Below are 22,762 nucleotides of genomic sequence, written 5' to 3' on the forward strand. Positions count from 1 at the left end.
TGTTTGCCTGATATAATGGATGTAGATAAATACAGTATTAAGAATAGAATTCTACCATCTCTCCTTCCTCCAAAGAAAAAAATTATGGAGAGTTTCAATCTACTCCCGTGTTTCATATGGCCAGTATCCGTCAGAGGAGAGCTTCAGAAAAAATTCCTTTAGGAAATCAAAAGCATTATTGCAAAGAGAAATGTCTCACATAAGTTTCTTCTTTCTGTGCTCCTGAGAACAGTGATCCTACCACTATATAGAACATAGTTTAAGTAAAGAATTTATCACTGCCTTTGATTTGAAAATTATGCAAGAATGAAAATAAATCACTGTTCTGAATTCCTAGAGCATTCATTCGAGGCTGTCCTAAGGTTTTTGAAAAGATTCACTAAGGAAACTAATCAGACTGCTTTCAAATTCTAATCAGCATGATGTTTTGTGTGTTGTTCTTTTAGAGCTGGGAATTGTATGTTTTTCTTTTGTGTGTTTTTTTGCCCTTTCCCTGCCTTTATTTTCCCTGGCTATTTTAGTTTGTACTTAAGATCTCTTGCTATAGAGACCATAGTGAAAATGCATTTAGCATGGCTCAGTGGAAAGAGCACGGACTTAGGAGTCAAAGGTCATGGGTTCTAATCCCAGCTCTGCCACTTGTCAACTGTGTGACTTTGGGCAAGTTACTTCACTTCTCTGTGCCACAGTTCCCTCATCTGTAAAGTGGGAATTAAGACTGTGAGCCCCACATGAGACAACCTGATCACCTTGTATCCCCTCCAGCACTTATAACAGTGCTTTGCACATAGTAAGCCCTTAACAAATACCATCATCATGAATTGTTGCTTTTCCATGCTAATTAATCAGTAAAGGAAAGGGTAATTTTAAACCACAGATAGATACACTTCCTGGTAAGTGAAAGGTCAGCCTTCCCCCAAAAATCATCTATATTATTTTCATTTTTCATCCCAACTCATTTTCTTTTTAGAGGAGCTGTTCTCTAGGACCCAAAAGATGAATGGCAAAAGGGAAAGGATGTTATGTAGGGGTCTGTATTTGCCAAACTGTATAGTTGGACTCTGAATTTTAAAAAAATTGTTTTCATACATTAAAATCGTCTAGTCTGCAAATCTCTTGAGAGGAGGATTGGGTCTTCTTACTCTTTTGTACTCTGCCAAATGCTTACTACAGTGCTCTGCGTAGAGTAAGTGCTCAGGAAATAACACTGTTTGATCCTCAAAACTATCTGCTAATAACTTTATAGTCAATTGCCTTACCTATTGGAAATCTAAAATGAGTCTTTTAATAATAATAATAATAATTTTGGTATTAAGTGCTTACTATGTGCCAAGCACTGTTCTAAGTACTGGGTAGATACAAGGTAATCAGGTTGTCCCACGTGGGGCTCACAGTCTTAATCCCCATTTTCCAAATGAAGTAACTGAGGCACAGAGAAGTTGTGATTTCCCCAAAAGTCACACAGCTGATAAGTAGCAGAGCTGGGATTAGTACCCACGACCTCTGACTCCCAAGCCCATGCTCTTTCTACTGAGACAAGCTGCTTTTATTAAATTGGAGTTTAGTTTTTTATACGGATAAGTTCATTCTGTAAAAGATATGATAAAAGTCACTCTCAGAATGCAGTACATATTTGACTTGAACTTGAGTAGTGTACTGACCTGTTCTTAATTTATACGTAGCTCTGGAGGTAGTTTTCCATGTATTTATTTTTTTGTGTGGTGGGGGTGGTAGGGAAGCATGTATGCATTATTCCTAATTGATTGGATTCAAGTGACATATCAACATTAAATTCTGTGACTTTTTTTGATTTTCACTGGGCATCTTTGGACTGTATTTTTTTGTGATGCCAGCTGACAGAAAGCAGCATTACCAAATAATCCAGAGTAATTATAATAATAATAATTATAGTACTTGTTAAGTACTTACTATGTGCTTTAGACTGTGAGTCCATTATTGGGCAGGGATTGTCTCTATCTGTTGCCGAATTGTACATTCCAAGTGCTTAATACAGTGCTGTACACATAGTAAGCGCTTCAATAAATACGATTAAATGAATGAATGTGCAAGCACTGTTCTAAACACTGGGGTAAATACAAGTTAGACACAAATTGGACACAGTCCCTGTCTCACATGGTGCACACAGTCTTAATTCCCATTTTACAGAGTCCAGAGAAGTGAAATAACTTGGCCAGGGTTACTCAGCATACAATTGGTGGGATTGGAGTACTCTCATAAAGATGTCCAATAGAACCTGGAAGAAATATTGATTGAAGCACACACTAAAAATATGAAAACTGAAGACATAGATTATTAGCTATAAAAACTACCCAGCAGTATATACATTCATTCATTAATTACTAGGATTTTCCTTATTTTATATCTAAATGTGCTTCCAGTAAACACTCATACGTACATGGCAAAAATAGTTATTTTTCCACCTGTTCTGTTGCCCCAATGTATTTATGGAGTCCAATAGTATTCTTTCACACAACACTATACCTTTCCTGAATCTTCACAGTTTAATCATTCTCAGTAATGCCCATGTAATCCATCCAATTATACAGTAATCTGAGAGTGCAAGGAACAGACTTTAGGCAGAATGGAGAATGGCCCATCCTGAGACCATGTACAAACTAAGCCAGATACTATCTAGAGAAGTAGTTCATTTATTGGTTCTGTCAAGAAAAACTCATTCAGTTTTTGAATTTCATGTTCCCTACTCACAAGGAGCTTACAGTTTAGTTTTGTTTAAATACCTATGAATATCAGTGGAATTTTTGAATAGCTACTGAATTCAAAGCACTGTACTAATTGCATTTTTGGATAGCACAGGTAAAGCAAGATGTACATTCCGTCCACTCAAGGAGCTAGAGTCTAATGAGGGAGACAGACAATTATTTACAAACAGTAGAAGGCAGAATAGAGATATAATAGGTAGTTGTAGAATGCCTATATCAAGATAAAATAGCTGAGTTAAATTACTATCCATAAATAATGAGGATGGACATAGAATACATAAGTGTTAGGGTGGCTGTTGGGTTGGTTTAGTTTAGCAGGGGAGATATTCTGGAGGAAGAAAGACCTTTAGGAGGGCTTTGAATATGAGAAGAGCTGAGGGTTGGAGGATTTGCAAGTCAGAAGATTCAGTGAAGTCCCAGGCCAGAGGAATAATGTGATCAAGGCATCAGAGGTGGACAAGTTGAAAGCCAAGTAAAATCAGGAGGTGAGCTTGGAAAGAGTCAGCACTAGGATCTTCCAGTAGAATACACACAGTTCATTGAACTATTCATTGTAAAGGCACAGGTTAAGCACATCAGTTCTGCAAAATCACTTGCAAAAAAAGGCCTTCATATGAGTCACAACTTTGTGACTAATTATGTGACGTGGCAAAAATACTACTAAAAGCAAGATTTATTCCAGAACATGATTCCTTTCACTTTTACTCTTTGTTGAAGGTGAATTTGGAGAAGTTTGCAGTGGGCGTTTGAAGACTCCAGGGAAAAGGGAAATACCAGTGGCCATCAAAACTTTAAAAGGTGGTCATGTGGACAGACAACGAAAAGATTTTCTGAGAGAAGCTAGTATCATGGGACAGTTTGACCATCCTAACATTATTCGCCTCGAAGGAGTTGTCACAAAAAGTAAGTAATTTTATGTGTACATTCTTTTGCTTCCATATATTTGTATTCTGACTTAATAACCTATGGATGTCAATTAAAAGAAAAAATCATCCAAGTTTTCCGAAAGTGTTAGGACAAACCCGTTTACCAAACTCTTAGCTCTTTTAAACTCACAATAAAAATATTAGGGTCCTTTTAAGCAAGAAATTCTAAGAAATGTTTTTAATGTATTTCCCCTCAAAAATACCTTTAGAAAGAAAGGTTAGACTAACCTTAATGGATTGTAAAATGCTGGCAAAGTTGAAGTCACAGATTTGGGGGAGGTAGCCAAGCTCAGTGACTTATGCAACTGACTATCAGTAACTCCTCCCCAACAGATAATCATCAACTGTCCAAACATTTCTGTCAGGTTGGCCACATAAAAGAATCCAGAAGTGACCCGGCCAGCTCTCATCATGGTTCTGTCAGTTCTGGTTTGGAGTGGGCCCAGTTTTACCAGTGGAAAAAAGAAATATGGTGTGTGTCAGAAGCACATCAGTTCTATTTATGGCTCATCTTCTACCTAATCCAATGTGTTATTCCCAGGAATAAATAGCTAATAAATAATCCAGAACCTGTGCATGTGTACGTGCAGTGTTATAAAGAAAAATAATTAGTGCTTGGCAGGAACAGGAGGGCAAAAGAAGGTGTCCCCAGGTGAGATGGGAAACATCTCATCTTCAATCCAAGTATAAATTAATTGCAGTTTTGATTACCACAGTACATAAACTATGTTTTAAAAATCCACCCACTTTCCTTTTCCTTATCAATGTTAGACAGTATTTCCTAGATCTCTTTTGGCTTACAGAGATCATGTAGACTGTCAAGATTCTGTAACTTCAGAGTTGGGTTCTGAACTTGAGCAAGATATAAAAAGACATTGCAAATTTAAGGTCACAGTTGCTTTTAAGAACAGTTGCCATCTTTGGAAGCAAGGATATACACTGAATTTTAAGGCTCAGAACAATACGGCTATTTTCTTTAGCGTCTTCTATGGATACACTTGAACTCAGGTGCTTTGAAATCCTTTCCAATGGACTATTTCTATTTCCTTTTTTTCTTCAAAAGGATAGTTTTCTAGAAAGTGATTTTTCTTGTAATCAAGAGTGTGTACAGGAAGTCTATCAGTTTCTTTCTGGTACCAGTTAAGCTAGTCCCATCATTTCACTAGGAAGAAACACTGCCACCAGGTGGTACTACCTTTAGCTCTGAGCAGAACTGTTTTCCCTCCCAAATCTAATTGGTTAATCTGCACCCAGGGCTTCAAGAAGAGTCTCGTTTTTCAGAAATGACCCTTTGCAGAAAGGATATTTAATTTTTTTAAAACGATTATTGCCAGGAGTAGGGAAAATTGTTTGATAATGTGTTTGATTACTTTTGCTATTTGAAAATATTGTCATTTTAACTCCAGTGACAGGAGTTTTTAGTGAAATACATGACCTTATATTAAGCCCAATTCCGCCCCCTTTAAACAGAAAGAGTAGCTTCTTTATGGGATTGAGGTTAAGTGAAGGGAAAGAATTGAGTCCCCAGGTCTCACACTAAGAGCAGGGAGGCTAACAGTGACACACATAAGAACTTTGCTTCATTTGTGGGGTGAACTGAGAAGAAGGGACAGGCCAACACTCCTTGGGAATGCCCTTCCACTCCTCTCATGACGCTCTTTTAATCTCTCCTCGAGTCCCTTGAGGACACAAGTGGGAGTTGTACTGTGTGTCACTGATACTCAGGCAGTATGCCTGTACTCGAAACAGGCACAATCCTGGGTCAGGATGAGAATAGAAAGGGGAAAAAGGGAGGAATGATATCACATCCTCTTTCAGCTCAGGAGTGCCAACTATTAAAGCCCCTGTGACTGCAGGAAGAGAACAAGAAGACTGTCATTTTTCCAGGATCACAATCACCTTAAATAGGTAAGACAGCTAGAATTAGAGCTCCCTAAACAAAATGGAACATATCATTGATGTACCAAAGATAATACCCTAATAAGGGTAAGACTATATCTTGGGTGCAATTTTCATAGTGGCAAGAGAGCCAAGGAATAATTATAATGAAAGAACAACATTTCAGCTAAAAGCAGACCAAAAGTGTAGATATGAATCTATTTCTGATCAATTCATGAAATATTATTACAAATACTTTTTTGCTCTGCGTATATTTTATGTCTAAAACATTAATACACTCAGATCCTTGGAATCATTTTGAATTCTTTCATATTTGGGTATGTAATTATATTCATTTTAAGCTTAATAGTAAAATGATTAAGATTGATTTATACTCGGAGTTAGACTGATAACAATTGAGTCTATTTATTTGATACACATCGCAATTTCATTACCCTGAAAGGTAGCTGATCTAAAAAGAAGATTAAAGGTGCTTGTAACAATATGTTTAAGCCTATACTTTTTCTTCAAGAAACAGGCAGAAACCATGAGTTTTAGTGTGTGCTTGAAGCCATTTCTAGCACATAGAGTAGCTATTTCAAAGCTGTGAGGTATATGTAACAATTGCACTAGGTAACATGAAGGGAAGAAATGCTAAGCCTTTTGGGCTTTTAGACTAAAGGAACACAAGGTCATGGCCATCCTTTGAGCCGGACTGAGATTGTGACTAACAGAACCCAGTCAGATTGATCAATCAGTCAGTTTAATTATTGAGTGCTAATTGCATGCAGGACATGTTTCTAAGTGCTTTGAAGAGTGCAACAGAGGTAAGACACAATTTGTCCCCTCAGAGTTTATAACCTTAGAGGAGAGGTTCCCCAATATGAGATTTGTGTATTAGTCTGATGGGGGTGGGGAACTGGAACAATGACAGGAAAACAGGAACCTTCCTTCTGCTCACTGTTTTAGATGGAAATATTAAGAAATTAAAAATAAAAGGATTTTGCTTCCACTGAATCATGCATGAGTTTGTAGTGATGGAGTCCTGAGGAGAAAAGCAGTATAGGTACTTCATGGTTAATCCCTAAGTCATTCTGAATAATAGGTTGAGGTTATTACACAGTTTGCTTTACTCCACTGGTGATTGAGTTTGTCAGCTTTGACATGTCCATCATGATGCCATGGAGAAGTAGTCTTGGAGAACTCAGGGTGGCACATCCAAGTCTCCTGTTGGTTTATAAGCCTATTGGAAGTTCATTGGGCAGTTTCAAGGTCTTGATGTAGTTTCCTGCATGTCTCCTAGATCTAGCATGAAGCAAAGGTCATTTACAGTATGACCCATTTGAGATAAAACTCCTTTGTCATTCTGAAAGCACATAGTTGTTTGTGCTGCTCAATCAGTAACCAGTCCACAAAGAACTCAGCATTGAAATGTTTTGCAAGGACTAGAGACTAGGAAGATAGGGTGATAATTTTCACTTGGCTTTCAATCAGTGGTAGCACTTACTATGTGCAGAGCCCTGTACTAAGCGCTTCACTGTATTTCATCTTAAAGATGGTAATGATGATCAAAATAAGCTTAATTGGAAGCCTGAGCAGTATATCCACTCCCTGCTTGAAGAAACTAGGCTGGTATGCCAAAAAGATCCAAACCCAGAAGTTTACTTTTCTTTCTGGCTTGAATACTCTGGTGATTCTTTTAAAGCTGAAACAAAGGGCAGATTCCCTCTGCTTACTAGGATCTCAAGCTCAGGAGTGGAAACTATTTTCAGAAGATGGTTGAAGCTGTTTTAGTATTTCAGCAGGATTCTCTCCTTGTTCGTGATCTATAGCTTCAGTGGAACTTCAGTTCTGGGTATAGATATAGATTCTTCATGGATTTATAAAAGTCCTTATTTGGTGACATTTTGGGTAGCACTGGATCTTTTACACCTTGGCATCCCACCACATACTGCATATGTTCCTTAATTTGATTAGGATGTCATGAAGCAGCCTTCTCTGGAGATCTCTTTCACTCAGAACATGAGGAGCTGCCAAGATACTGATGATGCATCAATAGCTTTGCTGCCAGTGGCTCCTTGATTTCTGAGGAGTTTTCATCAAACCTGCCTCGGGGGCACTGGCTAACAGATGGTGCCTGGTAAACAGTGTCTTGGAATGTCACCCATTCATTGTTCACGTTGGTTCATGCAGATGGGCTTCCTTGCTCCAAGAGGGCTGCTCCTTGCACATGTTTTCATTTTCTGAGAACTTGACATTGAATCTTTAGGTGTTTTGAATACCAGTTTTGGATACATTTGTATTGTTAATGAGAGTCTGGAGTATATCAGGTTGGGGTCAGTTCATCAGGCAGTGACTAGCATAGCTGTAGAAATGGGTAGGTTCCTCAAGATATGTTGGTGAACAACAGTATCATCATAAAGATGCCCTTGCTTAGATTTTACATGAAGTTGTACTATTGTTGTTTTTTTCATTTATGACAAGTAGCAAAAGAGACAGGAGGAGCATTCAGGGAGGTAGAGAAGAACCAAGAGAGGAACAAATCAACAAAACCAACATCAGATACCATTCTAAGGAGAAGAGTGAGGTTCATGGTGTCAGAGAGAGCTGAGAGGTCGAGAAGGATTTGGTCAGAGCAGAGGCAGTTTGACTATAACAGGATCTTTGGTGACTTAGGAGAATCTGAAGGGGAAGAAAACCACATGGTTGTGGGTCAGTCAATCGAAAGTTTTTATTGAATGATTACTGTTTTTATTGGTGGAGAGGAAGTAAAGAGAATAGGTGAATACAATCCTTTGAATGAATCTGACTAGAAAAGGAAGATGGGATATGGGGTGATAGCTGAAGGGCTCAGTGGGGATCAGAGGCTTGTTTAATAAAGGGGAGACCCGAATGTGTTTTATTGGAGATTAAAAATAGCTAAGAGAGTGAAGGAGGGTGAGAGCAAAGGTTTTTTAAAAGATTGTAGAGACACGAATGGAAGGAGCAAAGTTGGGGTGTAGGTGGGAGAACTTCTCTGAGAAGCAGAAGAGTAGGAGAAAGGTGAAGTTAATTCAGAGCAGTCTCCAGAGAGATAAGATCTAGTGTGTGACTGAGTCTGTGCAGGGCAGGTAGAAATCTTGGGAGAAGGAAATTAGAGGTGAAAGGAATGAAGCTGAAAGAAAGAGCTTTTGTACCCTGGATTTGAGGTAACAACTGGGCATTCTTCTAAGTCCATGCATTATTGGTTTTATTTTGGTGGTGAAATGAGTCTGGAATTTAGAAGACATTAAAGTTCTAGTCACTCATTTTCCAGAAGAGCAGCACTAATCACAGAGGAAATTTAGTTTACATTGGATTTGCATCAGAAGCACTATTGATTGTAAACTATAGTCAAGAAGGAAATTACATCATCTACCACTCAGTCCTTAAAATAGAGTACTTTTTCAAAACTCTGAGAGAGCCATTTGTGATGTACTATATAATTTGTACATCAGCATTAGATATCTTTCATAGAGGACACTTCTAAAACTTATATGGCTGTCCAGCTCTTTGGGACATCAAACCAGCATGTCAGCGTATCAGGTAATTTCCAAAAGCAAAATGAAAAAATTAATTGTCTTTAACTTGGTAAATTCAAAGGGACTACAGTCCAGTCCACACACTTCACTCCTCTAATGCCTTCTCTAATTTCTAAAATATAAATTATTTCATACTTCCTCCTACTTAGACTGTGAGCCCCAAGTGGGACAGGCACTATGTCCAACCTGATTAACTTATATCTACTGCAATGCTTAGAATTGTGTTTAGCACACAGTAATGCTTAACAAGTACTGTAATTATTATTATTCACAAGCCTTTGAAAACTGTTAGGCTTCTGTTAGTATTTGTTAATTGCATACTATATGCTAAGCACTGAAGCTGTGGGTTGGATAAAAAATAACCAAGTGGGACGTAGTCCCTGTCCTACATGGGGCTCACATGAGGGCGAGAGAGCAAATATTTAACCTGCATTTTAGAGATGAGGAAACTGAGGCAAAGAGAAGTTACCCACAGGAATACAGGAGACAAGTGGTCTCCTGACTCTGGTGCCTGGACTCTTTCCATTGGGCCAAGCTGCTTCTCTATGGTTCATTTTCCAAGTGGTTTTGTACGTCTCAAATGACCAAAGTTTTAGTACCTACTGAGGGGTGAGTTCATTTTACCATCCATAAGTGAAGAGAGAGAGATTGACTCAAGCAGAAATTAATCTTCTATCCAAAGCTTCAGCAACACAGGTGAGTTACACTTAAAAATTCATTTTAAACAAAAGGAGTGAAAGGATAAACTTCAGCATTGCATTTCAAGCCAATCGAATATTGAATTTATCAAATGAAGTATAGCACAATCATACCCCAAATTCAGCTGCTTTATGTTGCTAATGGACACCTTTGAACGAACAAAGCCAGAACAAAATGAACCCTAGCCTCCTTTTGAACAAGGGGGACAGTGGAGGGAAGCAAGGTTGAGTGGGAAGGGCCCACAGGTTCTCACAGGCACATTTACACTATGTCAGGGCTAATAGACTGTGTGTTCCTGGTCAACCTCAGTGGTGCCTAGTGCCAGATGAGGGCAAGTGTCCATTCATTCAGTAGTACTTATTGAGCGCTTACTATGTGCAGAGCACTGTACTAAGCGCTTGGAATGTATAATTCGGCAACAGATAGAGACAATCCCTGCCCATTGATGGGTTTACAGTCTAATCGGGGGAGACAGACAGACAAAAACAAGACAGCTTAATCACGATAAATAGAATTAAGGGGATGTACACCTCATCAACAAAATAAATAGGGTAATAAAATATATAGAAATGAACACAGTGCTGAGGGGAGGGGAAGGAAGAGCGGGAGGAGCAGAGGGAAAGGGGGCTTAGCTGACGGGAGATGAAGGGGGAAGGGGGAGGGAGCAGAAGGGGGAGGGGGAGCAGAGGGAAAAGGGGAAGCTCAGTCTGGGACTGCCAGAAATGTTCTCTGATGGCTGACCCATTCTTTTGGCCTAAATCCAGTTATCTTTAAGAAGAGTCTAGGGTATTTAACAATCACTTGTGTTTAACAGTCACTTTCAACCTATTTCCAAAGCTGATTTTTTTTTAAGTCTTCTATTTGGAATACTTGAATTCAAATTTGAAGAATGTTCAACCGTATCCATTTTCTTGAACTATGCCAAAATGAAAGTAGAGTACTATGTACACGTAATCTCCAATATTCACATTTCATTCAGGCCATTGTGTTAAGGATATGAAACGGTGGTCATTTGTTCCGAGAGAATAATCAATTATTAATGGAAAAAAATAAGAGTAAAATTATTTCTGAGGTGTTCTAGGCAGAAATTAAGGTCTTAATTTCTAATACCTCACTTCAGTACAGTAGGATAATCCAAAAGATACCTAATCCAAAATTTATAATTAGTAAAATTTGTCCTGGGTTTTTAAGTACCAAATTATGGGATTACAAAATACATCCAAATCAGCTTTCATTAATTTGAAGATAATTTTGCTGCCAAGATTTTCACAAATACTAAGAATCAACACTTGAATCCCCCTGAAAATTACCATTTCACGTATTTAATGATCATTTCTCCAAATTTTTGATGCAATCCAAAAGACTGAGTTTCCCAAAGTTATAATCACTGTTCTCTGCCTTTCACATAATCTTACAATCATTGTCTCTATCTTGTGCCGAATTGTACATTCCAAGCACTTAGTTCAGTGCTCTGCACATAGTAAGCACTCAATAAATACTATTGAATGAATGAGCAACGTATTATAACTGTCAAGTTGTGTTTCTGTAGTGTCTTCCAAATGCAAGAGTGGATCAGAAATGGCAAAAGCTCTCATTTGGTTAAAAGTTTCCACTGAAATTAGTTTTTCAGTACTGAAGTACTACCATTCTGGAGAAATGCAGCTTTCCATTTTAATTTTGCCAGTCGAGATGCAACAACATAGTCTTAGTACAGCATGACTAGTCTCAATATTTGAAAATTTTGGAGTCAAAACTCATGTTGCATTACATCTCTGTCAGCTCTCTATCCGTCTCCAATTTGAAGATGCACTTTAGGAAAACCTTAGCACTGTAGACCCAGTGCTAGTGAGAATACAGTGCCTGGCATATAGTAAGAATTTAACAAATACCATTTTTAAATAAAGGAGTACAATACTGGGACTCAAAAGATTTGGGTTCTAATCCCAACTCTACTGCTTGCCTGCTGTGGACCTTGGGCAAGTCATTTAACCTTTCTATGTCTCAGTTTCCTCATCTGTAAAATGGGAATTTAACACCTGACAGAGAGCCCCATTCAGAATAGGGACTGTATTTGTTCTGATTGTATTTTATCTACTCCAGTGCTTAGTATGTTGTTTGGGACACAGTAAGTACTTAACAAATCACAATTCACAATGTTTAATTTTCTCCAGGTCTTACAAACATTAAATTCAGCCTTTGTGCTTTCAGGAATAATTCATGTATAGATTGTGTTTATCACAAGTTATTTCTGTAAATTTACAGACTTCTCACTCATCATCATCAGGTCATAGTGGAATGGCATCTTATTTGAGAAACCATAAAATCTAACTGGAAATGCGATTGCTTGCAGCTGAGAAAGATGTTCATTATGCAAATTGATTGTCATATTAAGCTTTTCTAAAAAGAAGGTCCCTTTTGAGTTACAAAGTGGTTAAGTACTGCAAGCTTAAAAAAAAAGCAGCTTTATAAAGACGGTGAAATCCACTTACCCAATCCCAAGCAGCTTTTCAAAGAAAATATAAGGGCACAGCTAAGGCAGAAATCTGTGTCATAGTCAGATTAGCTGCTGTTACTCACAAAGCATTGGTTCTTGCACCACTGGGCAATAAGCAGTGAAGAAGAAGATATTCACTGCTTATCTTATGGAGAAGCATGCTATTGCCAGTAGACCCCACTGTTCAGAAAGACACACAGGCGCTAAGATTAGGCCGCTCAATATCAGTGCCTGCATTTCTGCAGAGATTCAGATATGCACACTCCAACTCCAGCAGGGAGATTTGTTAAAGGTTGGGCTCCTCAGTCCCATTAGGAAACCAGTTGGGATCCAATTAGGAAAAGGCATCTCAGCATTACCAGAGATCAGGGTTCCGATCCAAAATGAGGTCAGGACTTCATTCTTAGAGACCGTGTGGAAAGAATGTGGGTCTGGAAATGAAGAGATGTGGGTGCTAGTCCTGTCTCTGCCACTGGCCTGGTGCGCTACCTTGGGTAACTCACTTAACCGAAATGGGGATGAGATTCATGGATACTCATTCTAGATGCTGAGTTCTGTGTTGGAAAGACACTATGTCTGATCTGATTGTCTTGTATGTTTCAGAGCTCTGGCAAATTTTGCAAAGCCCAGGGGCTGAATATGCCCCCCACAGAAGCAAACTGATTAAAATTAAATAAAAAACCTGTCAAGGTTCAATAATTTAAAACAAAGTACCAGAAAGAAAAAAAAAAGATTGTAGAAGTCTTTTTTTGTTGTTTTAGAATAACAGTTCTTAAGCCCAATGTCATCTCAAAATTTTTTTGTTAGGAAGTGCCCATCCCATTGAGACTAGTAGCAGTACTATTCAGTCTAAGAAGACTAGTTTCCATACGTTTAGCAAAAAGCCTGGCCTATCCAACACCCTCTGAGCACTCTCTAATATAAGATCAAATGTCAAGAAAAAAAAGAGGAAATGAAATACAGAGGTAAATATCAGCATAGACCTACCCAGGGTATCTAATCCATTTATCAAGGGGAGAGAGGTTTACAGTCAGTAATAAAGGCCTTAGTATTCATCCTAAGAGAATCCTATGTATAACTCATAAAAATGAGACAACTCAGCCCTCATCTAACGTCTCAGAGAGACAAATACAAATATAACAATTGAAGAAAAGCCATGAAGCTCCCAAGAACTAAAAATATTTGTTTGGAGATCATTGTATTCAGAATCAGGTGCCATAGATAATTCAAGGGAATTAGGACTGATTAAAATATTTTGGGGCACATTTTGTACGTGACTTGATAGTTCTGGTTATAATTAAATAATCACAGATTACAATTCAATTTATTTGGAGCCTGTTTAAACAGCAGTTAATATTGGCATTTATAGAATCCATGTTCTAAGAAGTATTTCTGAATAATTTTTAATCAATCTATGAAATAATACTAGCTTACTGGCAATTGTTATGACTGAAGAAACACAGATAATTATGAAATTATCCATGGAACTTGGGAAGTAATGGGGTATAGTGGAAAGTGTATGGTCCTAGGAATCAGAGCATCTGGGTTCTAATCCTGGCTCTGATGCTTGTTTGCTATATGACCTAAATCAAGTAACATAACTTCTCAGTTTCTTGTGTTGTTTTGTTTGATGTTTTCAAGGCCTTGTACTATCTCATTCCTACTGAAGCTGTTGCTCAAAAACAGTCCCTCCTTTCTTGATAGTAGTACGCAATGTTGAACTACTCCTAGTTTTTAACTTGGGATGTCTGAGGCTTTGTTTTACTGTGTCCTTGTGATCCTGTCATGTTCTGGATTCTATATTGCTGTTTGGTAATAATGTTGGTATTTGTTAAGCACTTACTATGTGCAGAGCACTGTTCTAAGCGCTGGGGGAGATACAGGGTAATCAGGTCGTCCCACGTGAGGCTCACAGTTAATCCCCATTTTACAGATGAGAGAACTGAGGCACAGAGAAGTGAAGTGACTTGCCCACAGTCACACAGCTGACAAGTGGCAGAGCCGGGAGTCGAACTCATGACCTCTGACCCCGAAGCCCAGGCTCTTTCTAACATATATGTAAGTCTCTAAGTCCCCAACTAGTCTGTAAGCTCTTGAAAGCAGGGATAGTGTCTTCTAAAGAACTCTGAGAAGCACTTGTGCAGGGCTCTGCACACTGGCAGCTCAGTGAATGCTACTGGTGATACTCATCTGAAAAGTGTTCAAAAAAAGAACAACTTTTCTGTGTCTCAAGCAGGGCAGGTGTGTGCATGCATGCGCGCGCATACACACACACACAGAGAACAAGAACAGATTTAAATTACAGGAGGTGAGGTTGAGCATAGAGAAAACTTCTTGACAATCATGTGGTAAAAACTCTGGGAAAAGCTTCAGAAAAAGATTGGGGTGTCTCTCTCCCTCAGGGCTATTTTTTGAAAAAGGACAAGCATAAACTAATAATAATAATAATGTTGGTATTTGTTAAGTGCTTACTATGTGCAGAACACTGTTCTAAGCGCTGGGGTAGACACAGGGGAATCAGATTGTCCCACGTGGGGCTCACAGTCTTAATCCCCATTTTACAGATGAGGTAACGGAGGCACAGAGAAGTTAAGTGACTTGCCCACAGTCACACAGCTGACAAGTGGCAGAGCTGGGATTCGAACCCATGACCTCTTACTCCAAAGCCCGTGCTCTTTCCATTGAGCCACGCTGCTTCTCCTCTCTCCAGCTTTACGATTCTGTAGTTCTTCATCCTGAATATGGCAATGTTTAGCTAACAAAAAAGAATTTACCTGTGTACATATTATTCCAACCCTGGTTGGCAGTGATGTGATGCTAACTTGTACTAATGATTTCTCTGACGTATTTATTACCATGAATTGGCCTTCTTAGCTTATGCTTACAGGCCATCTCAGCTGGCCGGCTTGGGCCTTATCTTTATGCATACTACTGTGATTAAAAACGGGCTTATCAGAGCACCATACCAGATTAACCTCTTTCTTGTGATGCAATAACAGAGAAAAACAATGAGAGATCTTGAGGATGTCAGTCACACATCAGTCTTCTCAGGCATGTGACACACCAGATTAAGGTTTTGCCTTCAGTGTTGTTTTCTTCTAAATGAAGGACAGCAAAGCAGCATTTCCACTGTATTCTAGAGATGATTTTTTTTCCAGCCTTTAAAAATACAGTGGGTGTTAATTTTGCTACTTTCCCTAAAAAAAATTTAGCTTGTGTATTGGGCTGCTCTGAAGCAAAGTATTTGATTATAATAATAATTAATAATGTTGGTATTTGTTAAGCACTTACTATGTGCCAAGCACTGATCTAACCACTGGGCTAGATAAATGGTAATCAGGTTGTCCCACGTTGGGGCTCACAGTCTTCATCCCCGTTTTACAGATGAGGTAACTGAGGCATAGAGAAGTTAAGTAGCTTGTCAAAGGTCACACAGCAGAGAAGTGGCACAGCTGGGACTAGAACCCACGACCTCTGACACTCAAGGCCATGCTCTTTCCACTAAGCTATGCTGCTTATACTTAGGTAGACTTGGATTTATAGTAAAGGGACATTATAGATATAAAAGTAATAACTTAAAATTGAAACAGGCTTAAAAATTAACCACTTTTGTGTACTGAGACTACATGCTTGGTCATTTCTCCAAAATGAAAATACTATTTGATAAATTTCTGGAGCTGACTTAAAAAGTTAAAAAGCTGACCCTTCAGAAGAATTGATGTATCTATGACCTATTTTTGTACTATTATTTCTAAATGCCAATTTTTTTTCATATTTCATTATGATATAACCTCCCTAACAAAAATTGCATCTAAGTAATAAATCATTTTTCCATAAGTCAAGAGAAATTTCTGACTTGACATTTCCAATTCCATAGTAACTCTCCTTTATCATCTTTTTAAGGCCTGCTGGTGCTTTCCTGCCTCTGTGTTCTCTATTAAATAGTCTTTAATTGAGATTGAGTACCTAGCACTTACTGAGAAATTGACTCTCTCAGTTTACCAAAGAATAATGGCTAAGCCATATCAGCATTTTGAATATCAAGGTCAAAACAGAGTTTATAAGGTCAATAGAAGTTACATGTTAATGGCTGTGGAAGCCAAGCCACCATTTTCATTTTTCCCACACTATTTTCTGATAAGCTACTACACCTCTGAGTTGTTAAAACCCATGAGATTATTTTTATTGTTTTACTTCTATCCTTCAGTCAACATTGTAAGCAAGTGTGAAAGGTACCGTTTCTACCCAGCAATTTATCTAAAATAAAAGGTTTCTTGTATCCCAAAGCACTGCATTCTGATTAATGGATTTACTTCAGTTACTAATCATTTAGTAGTTTTTCTTTTATGTTCTACTACTTCCAAGTTTATTGGGTACTGATGATAATATCATGCTTTAAAGATTATCTCTCCTTGGGTTCTAACCACTGAAGTCCTGGCTTAGTGGAAAGAGCACAGACCTGGGAGTCAGAGGATATGGGTTCTAATCTTGGCTGTGCCACTTTTCGGCTGTGTGACCTTGGGCAAGCCTATTAACTTCTCTGTGCCTCAGTTACCTCAACTGTAAAATGGGGATTAAGACTATGAGCACCACATGGGATAACCTCATTACCTTGTATCTACCCCAGCACTTATAACAGTGCTTAGCACATAGTAAGTGCTTAACAAATACCATTATTATTATTATTATTATTTTTAAGTCTTCCTCAAAACTTGTATGTTGGATTCCACGATTTGAATGCCAAGGGAATAGTGGTTTAGAGATGGATAATAATAGTGGAAATTATATTTTTTATATGTCAAGGTCAACAAAATCAAATCTATCTGCTTCCTAGGATTCAGTTTCTATAAGCAGCTTCAGTTTCTAGAAGCAGCGTGGCTCAGTGGAAAGAGCACGGGCTTGGGAGTCAGAGATCATGGGTTCTAATCCCAGCTCCGCCACCTGTCAGCTGTGTGACTTTGGGCAAGTCACTTAACTTCTCGGTGCCTCAGTTACTTCATCTGTAAAATGGGGATTAGGACTGTGTGCCTCAGGTGGGACAACCTGATTACTTTGTATCTCCCCCAAGCGCTTAGAACAGTGCTCGACACATAGTAAGCGCTTAACAAATACCAACATTATTATTATTATTATAATCGCCAGTATTGAACAATCACATATCATAGATTCCACATGCAAAATCCCTATGAACATCCTGAAAGCAACACACACACACACACACACACATCCACCCCACCCTCCCCCCCAACAAGCACACAATGGGCTAGGCAATGTCACTCATGCATTAGTTTAACCAACAATACCCACATCCATTGATGAATAAAAATCTCATGGGTAGAAGTGTCAACTTTAGGGTCATCAAACTATATTAAATTTGTGCCTTTAAAAAACAATGCGTGCATTCTCATACTTTCATAAACAGTATGAATATCTTCATTGTTTTCCTCATTAGAGTTATTAAATGCCTCTGGTTTAAACAAACTGCCTTGGATGCAATACAAGGCAAGAAGCCAGATACCCTTCAAGTTTTTAAGGAAGCTGTCAATGACCCGACTGTTATTTCCATTTACTACTAATAGTCTCTTTCGTAATCTTAAATAGCCACAAATGGCCACACTTAGTGATTCATAAAGCAGTAGTTTACTTCCTAAAGAGAGATTGTCCTATAGGCTCTCAGCCATGATTCGGTCGATGTTATTACAATGGAAAGGAGAAAGAGAAGACCTTTTGGATTAAACTCTTTTTGTTTTTGTCTAAACATGACCTCTCATCATTCATTCATTCAATAGTATTTATTGAGCGCTTGGAATGTACAAGTCGGCAACAGATAGAGACAGTCCCTGCCGCTTGACGGGCTTACAGTCTTCTTTTCAGTCCCAAAACTGGCATTAGAAAGCCTCCAAAAATGTCTTTTCCACCTCACATTTTCTTTGACAAATTTTATCTAAATTGAATAATCGTAATAATAATTGTGGTATTGTTAAGCTCTTACTATGTGCCAGTTACTGTTCTAAGCGCTGGGGTAGATTCAAACTAATCAGTTTGGACACAGTCTGTGTCTCTCCTGGGGCTCACATTCTTAATCCCCATTTTACAGATGAGGTAACTGAGGCACAGAGAAGTAAAATGACTAGCCCAAGATCACACAGCAGACAAGTGGTAGAGCTGGGACTAGAGCCCAGAACCTTCTGACTCTCAAGCCCGTTTTCTCTTCACTAGGCCATACTGCTTCTTTCATTTGATTGATATTAAGGTTTAAAATAGATGGAAAAGGCACTTGGAACTTCTTTAAATGCAAACTGTTTGAAATATATGTGCATATGTTGGAATGCAAAATTTAAAAGTTCATGCAATCAATCATATTTATTAAGTGCTTAGTGTATACAGAGCCCTGAACCAAGCACTTGGGAGAATACAACACAACAACATAACGAACACATTCCCTGCCCACAATGAGTTTAAGAAAGGATAGTCAATCTACAGGTATTCCTGCTCTTACTACACCCATCATATTACATGTCCCTAATGTTCTTTGTACATATGTCACTGACTAGTCCCTTGATTTAATTCTTGATGTGTCTAAATTGTCTTTGCCAGGCCTTTCTTTTTCTATAAAAACAATTCCCATGAATATAACTGAATCTCTACCTAGGTGTAAACTCACTAGGACCTGCTTGAAACTCTGTGATTACAGTCCACAAGAGTATTGGTGTCTGCTCTTTCCTTTCTGAAAATGTCAGCTCTGTATATCTTTGCTGTTCAGTTCTCTGGAAAAGTAATTTAAAAAGCTTGCTTCAGTGGGGCTTTATAATTAGGTAGCATATATTCATACACCCAGGTTACCCTCAAATTCCATTCAGTCAATTAAAGAACATTCCATTTGAAATCTAACTCAGAGTATAAATGGGTAATTCTCAGCACTTGATTCTGATCCAGCTACTCATTCAACTGAAGTTGAATGAACTCATCCAGGGCACTAGGGTAGCATTTAGTGAATTATCTTTGCCAGAGCACTAAATTTATCTTACATGGGTGAGTAGCTACTTTCAGGAAACAGTTCTCTCCCGTAGCTCTGCTAGATCAGCCGTATTGATGCTAATGGTTGATTTGTATCCAAGACTACAGATAGCGTGGCTGTGAAATTAGATACCTTTTTAAGTTAAAGACATCAATATTCAAAGGCTGAATAAGGATAATCATGTTTATATTGTGAAATTAAATATTAAGAGAGCATCATCCTTTTTAAAAGTCACAAAAAGTCTTGAAATAAGTTTTTAGACAAATGTCAACAAAATTGATGGCTTAACTGGGAGAGGACTAGTTCCTTGGAAGCAAATTTGTCACCTTTTTTCTTCAATAATACCAATGAGAACATCCATTTAACACTGTTAAATGTCCACTGGCGTGGAGTGCTATACTCTCTGAGGAATTACAAGGCTGGAGACATGCCCAAGAGGAACAGAGAGCAAATCATTTTAAAACAACATTAGAAAGGAGTTAGCATTTCATTTCAAGTTATTCACTTTATTTTTCTTGGGTGTTTTAGTGGGTGAATGCAGTTTTTCTCTTTAAATATTAAATCTTTAAAAAACAATCTCATGACTTTGTCTTTGAGAATATGAAGTCATTTATGACAACTTAATTAAATAACAGTTTGAGGGTAGTAGAAATGAAACTTGACCCAAACCACTTCCAAATACCATCTTCATGTTTCAGGCTTTTTCACTAGAATCCATCTTGCTAAATGTGATAAATTAAATCCCAGCAATCGTCATCATACAAAATATCTAGCTCATTATATTATTAAGCACTGCGAGTTTTTATTCAAACCAGTATTTTTAAAATACAATAAGAAACCAACAAGATAGCTTGAACAATAATCTAATCCTTTTCAGAACAGGGCAAGTCACCGATAGCCTCTCACAGATCAATCAGTGGTATTTACTGAGAACTTCCTGTGTGTAGATTCCTGTACTTAATGCATGGAAGAGTACAGTATAGTAGAGTTGATAGACATGTTCTCTGCCCATAAGCTAGTTGGAAAGATATGTACATATACATAATTTATTTTAATGTCTAAATGTGGGTCTGATGGTGAGGTGATTTAAGTGCTTAAGGGGTACAAACCCAATGCATAGCTGTTGCAGAAGAGAGAGGGAGTTGGGGAAATAAGGTCTCTTGGAGGAGATGTGGTTTTAGTAAGGCTTTGAAGGTGGGGAGAATGGTGGTCTATTGTATATAACTAGAGAGGGAGTTCCAGGCCAGGGGGAAGACATGGGCAAGGCATTGAAAATGATATCTTACCCATCTATTTGCAGATATCCATCCAAATCCTCCCGAAACCTAAAAGATTATTTTAAGAGATAGGAGAAACCTAGAGAAGGCATGGCCTAGTGGAAAAAGCCTTCATAGGACCTGGGTTCTAATCCCTGATGTCTGCTGTATGACTTTGGGCAAGTCACTTATCTTCTTTCTGCCTCAGTTTCCTCATCTGTCAAATGGGGATGTAAATAACCATTCTCCCTTCTAATTAGACTGTGAGCCCCATGTGGAACAGGGACTGTTTCCAACTTGATTATCTTGTGTCTATCCCAGAGCTTAATACAGTGCTTAGCACATAGAAAACACTTAGCAAATACCACTGTTATTATATTAACCCCAGATTCCCAAAACTTGCTTCAAAGCCTTAGCACTCTCTCTTCTCAGATTTCTGTTTCCAAGCCATGCCACTGGTGAAAGGAGCTAAGGCAAAGGGAAACTGGATGTTTAAAAGCATCTGGACTATTGACAGTAGTCAATCAGTATCAGGAGCAGACGGTCAGTAGTTAGTATCTGGAACTGTATCTGTATTGGTCAGGAGACAAAGATGAAACTATCCAGTATAGAACTGGACAAATGACTGCCCTATTTCAGATTCTAGAAACACCATCCCCCACGTGATTGAAGTAATTTTAACACATAAGGTACATGCAAAAATAGTTTTCTTCTACTGAAAGTCATATGTTCAACAGTATTACCACACAACCTTATGTTCCTGGTTCCACATCCTGAATTTTCTCTTATGTCCTGCAAAGATATATTTTTGTCATGGCATGTGAAGTAATGAGCATTAGAGGTGCTGTCCAGAAAATCTTTTTCAGGGCCTGTGAACTCCACCAGTTTGCAATTAAATTAATCAGAATTCCTAAAACAAATTCCCTGCTTATTCTGTGTCCTAATATAATTGTTCTTTGCCCTATAAAAAGATGCCTCTAACAATGACATTTATCTCTGAGAGTGTATGTGGATGTGGTTGATAAGGTCAGGGTGGGACTAACATTTGGTACCACAATGTACTGCCTGTTGTTGTGCTGCCATATTTATTGTTTGTTGTACCTGGAATTGTGCTTGTTGTGCTCCTTGTCTCATGGTCCCTTTCCAAGGTTCAATTTGACAAGAGTTGCTTATTTCTCAATTGCAGTGCACTATACTGATCTGTCTTTGGGTACTGACTTCTGGTTAAAGTGAAGCCTTGTCCAACACTTTATTTTACTGCTTCCTTAAAATATTTCCTCTTTCGTGGCTTTCACTTTTCAGCTCATTGTACAGTAACTATTTGGGTATCCCACTGTCTTGAATTCTCCTCATGTCTCCCACCCAGCATAGCTGGATTAACATCAGTATAGCAATATGGCTTTGATGCAAAGAAACTAAATCTCTGTTCAGGTTTTTTTTACTCTTATAATGAGTCCAACAGTGAGTTAACCAATCTAAACCTGATCCCAGACCATTTTCCATCCATTCTCTTAAAGTGACTACTGAATAAATGATGCAGTTGATGGGCTTTGACCAGAATCTTGGGGTTGAGTAAATTGGCAACACTCAGCCATATTCGGGATTAGCTCCAGTACTCCAGCGTAACTGAGTTTCCTATCACGCGACAGAATGTTTCATTCAGTGGCATTGGAGAAGCACAGACTAAATGACTGTTCATTATAGTGAGTGAAAGGAAGGAATTGGTGCTTGCTTTTCAAAATCTCCTGCATCTTGACTTTTAAATACCATTAGCATTTATGCCCTCCATAATACATTTAATTCTTAATCATATTCATTTCTTTGGCAGATTTGGAGCTGTTTGGTGGTGGTGTTTGTTTATGGGGTTTTTTCTGCTCAGAGACAAAACTGAAGTGTTTTGAGTTCACACAGGAAAAGAAAAGTTGTTTCAAAGCATTAAGAAAAAGGCTTATGGTTAAAAAAAAAAAAGGGTTAAGGAAACCAATTATAAGCCAAAAGAGAGTTCTGAAAAGACAAGCTCAAGGAATAGCTCATAAAAATCAAACCATGCAGAAATGCTATTCTTTCCTTTAATATTTTGTTCGGACTTATTGAATAGCAGTAGCAGAAGGAACAATCTATAAAAACAAAGTGACTTGAATGAGAAATAAAAGACAAAAACAAATGAGTGATGTGTGATATTTAATTCCA

General features: G+C 38.2%; 1 protein-coding gene across 6 annotated transcripts in view; it reads left to right on the plus strand.

Annotated features, from left to right (window-relative positions):
• The window catches only part of EPHA6 (EPH receptor A6), a 371,578-nt gene that overhangs the window by 267,510 nt on the left and 81,306 nt on the right, over positions 1–22,762 (plus strand). For all 6 annotated transcript variants that reach the window (XM_039914480.1, XM_039914479.1, XM_039914478.1 and 3 more), the window contains one exon: positions 3,459–3,644. In XM_039914480.1, coding sequence (XP_039770414.1) covers positions 3,459–3,644 — 186 coding nt within the window. The remainder of the gene's footprint in view (positions 1–3,458; positions 3,645–22,762) is intronic.

Source organism: Ornithorhynchus anatinus, chromosome 17 (assembly GCF_004115215.2).
Source record: "Ornithorhynchus anatinus isolate Pmale09 chromosome 17, mOrnAna1.pri.v4, whole genome shotgun sequence".
Classification (NCBI taxonomy): Eukaryota; Metazoa; Chordata; class Mammalia; order Monotremata; family Ornithorhynchidae; genus Ornithorhynchus; species Ornithorhynchus anatinus.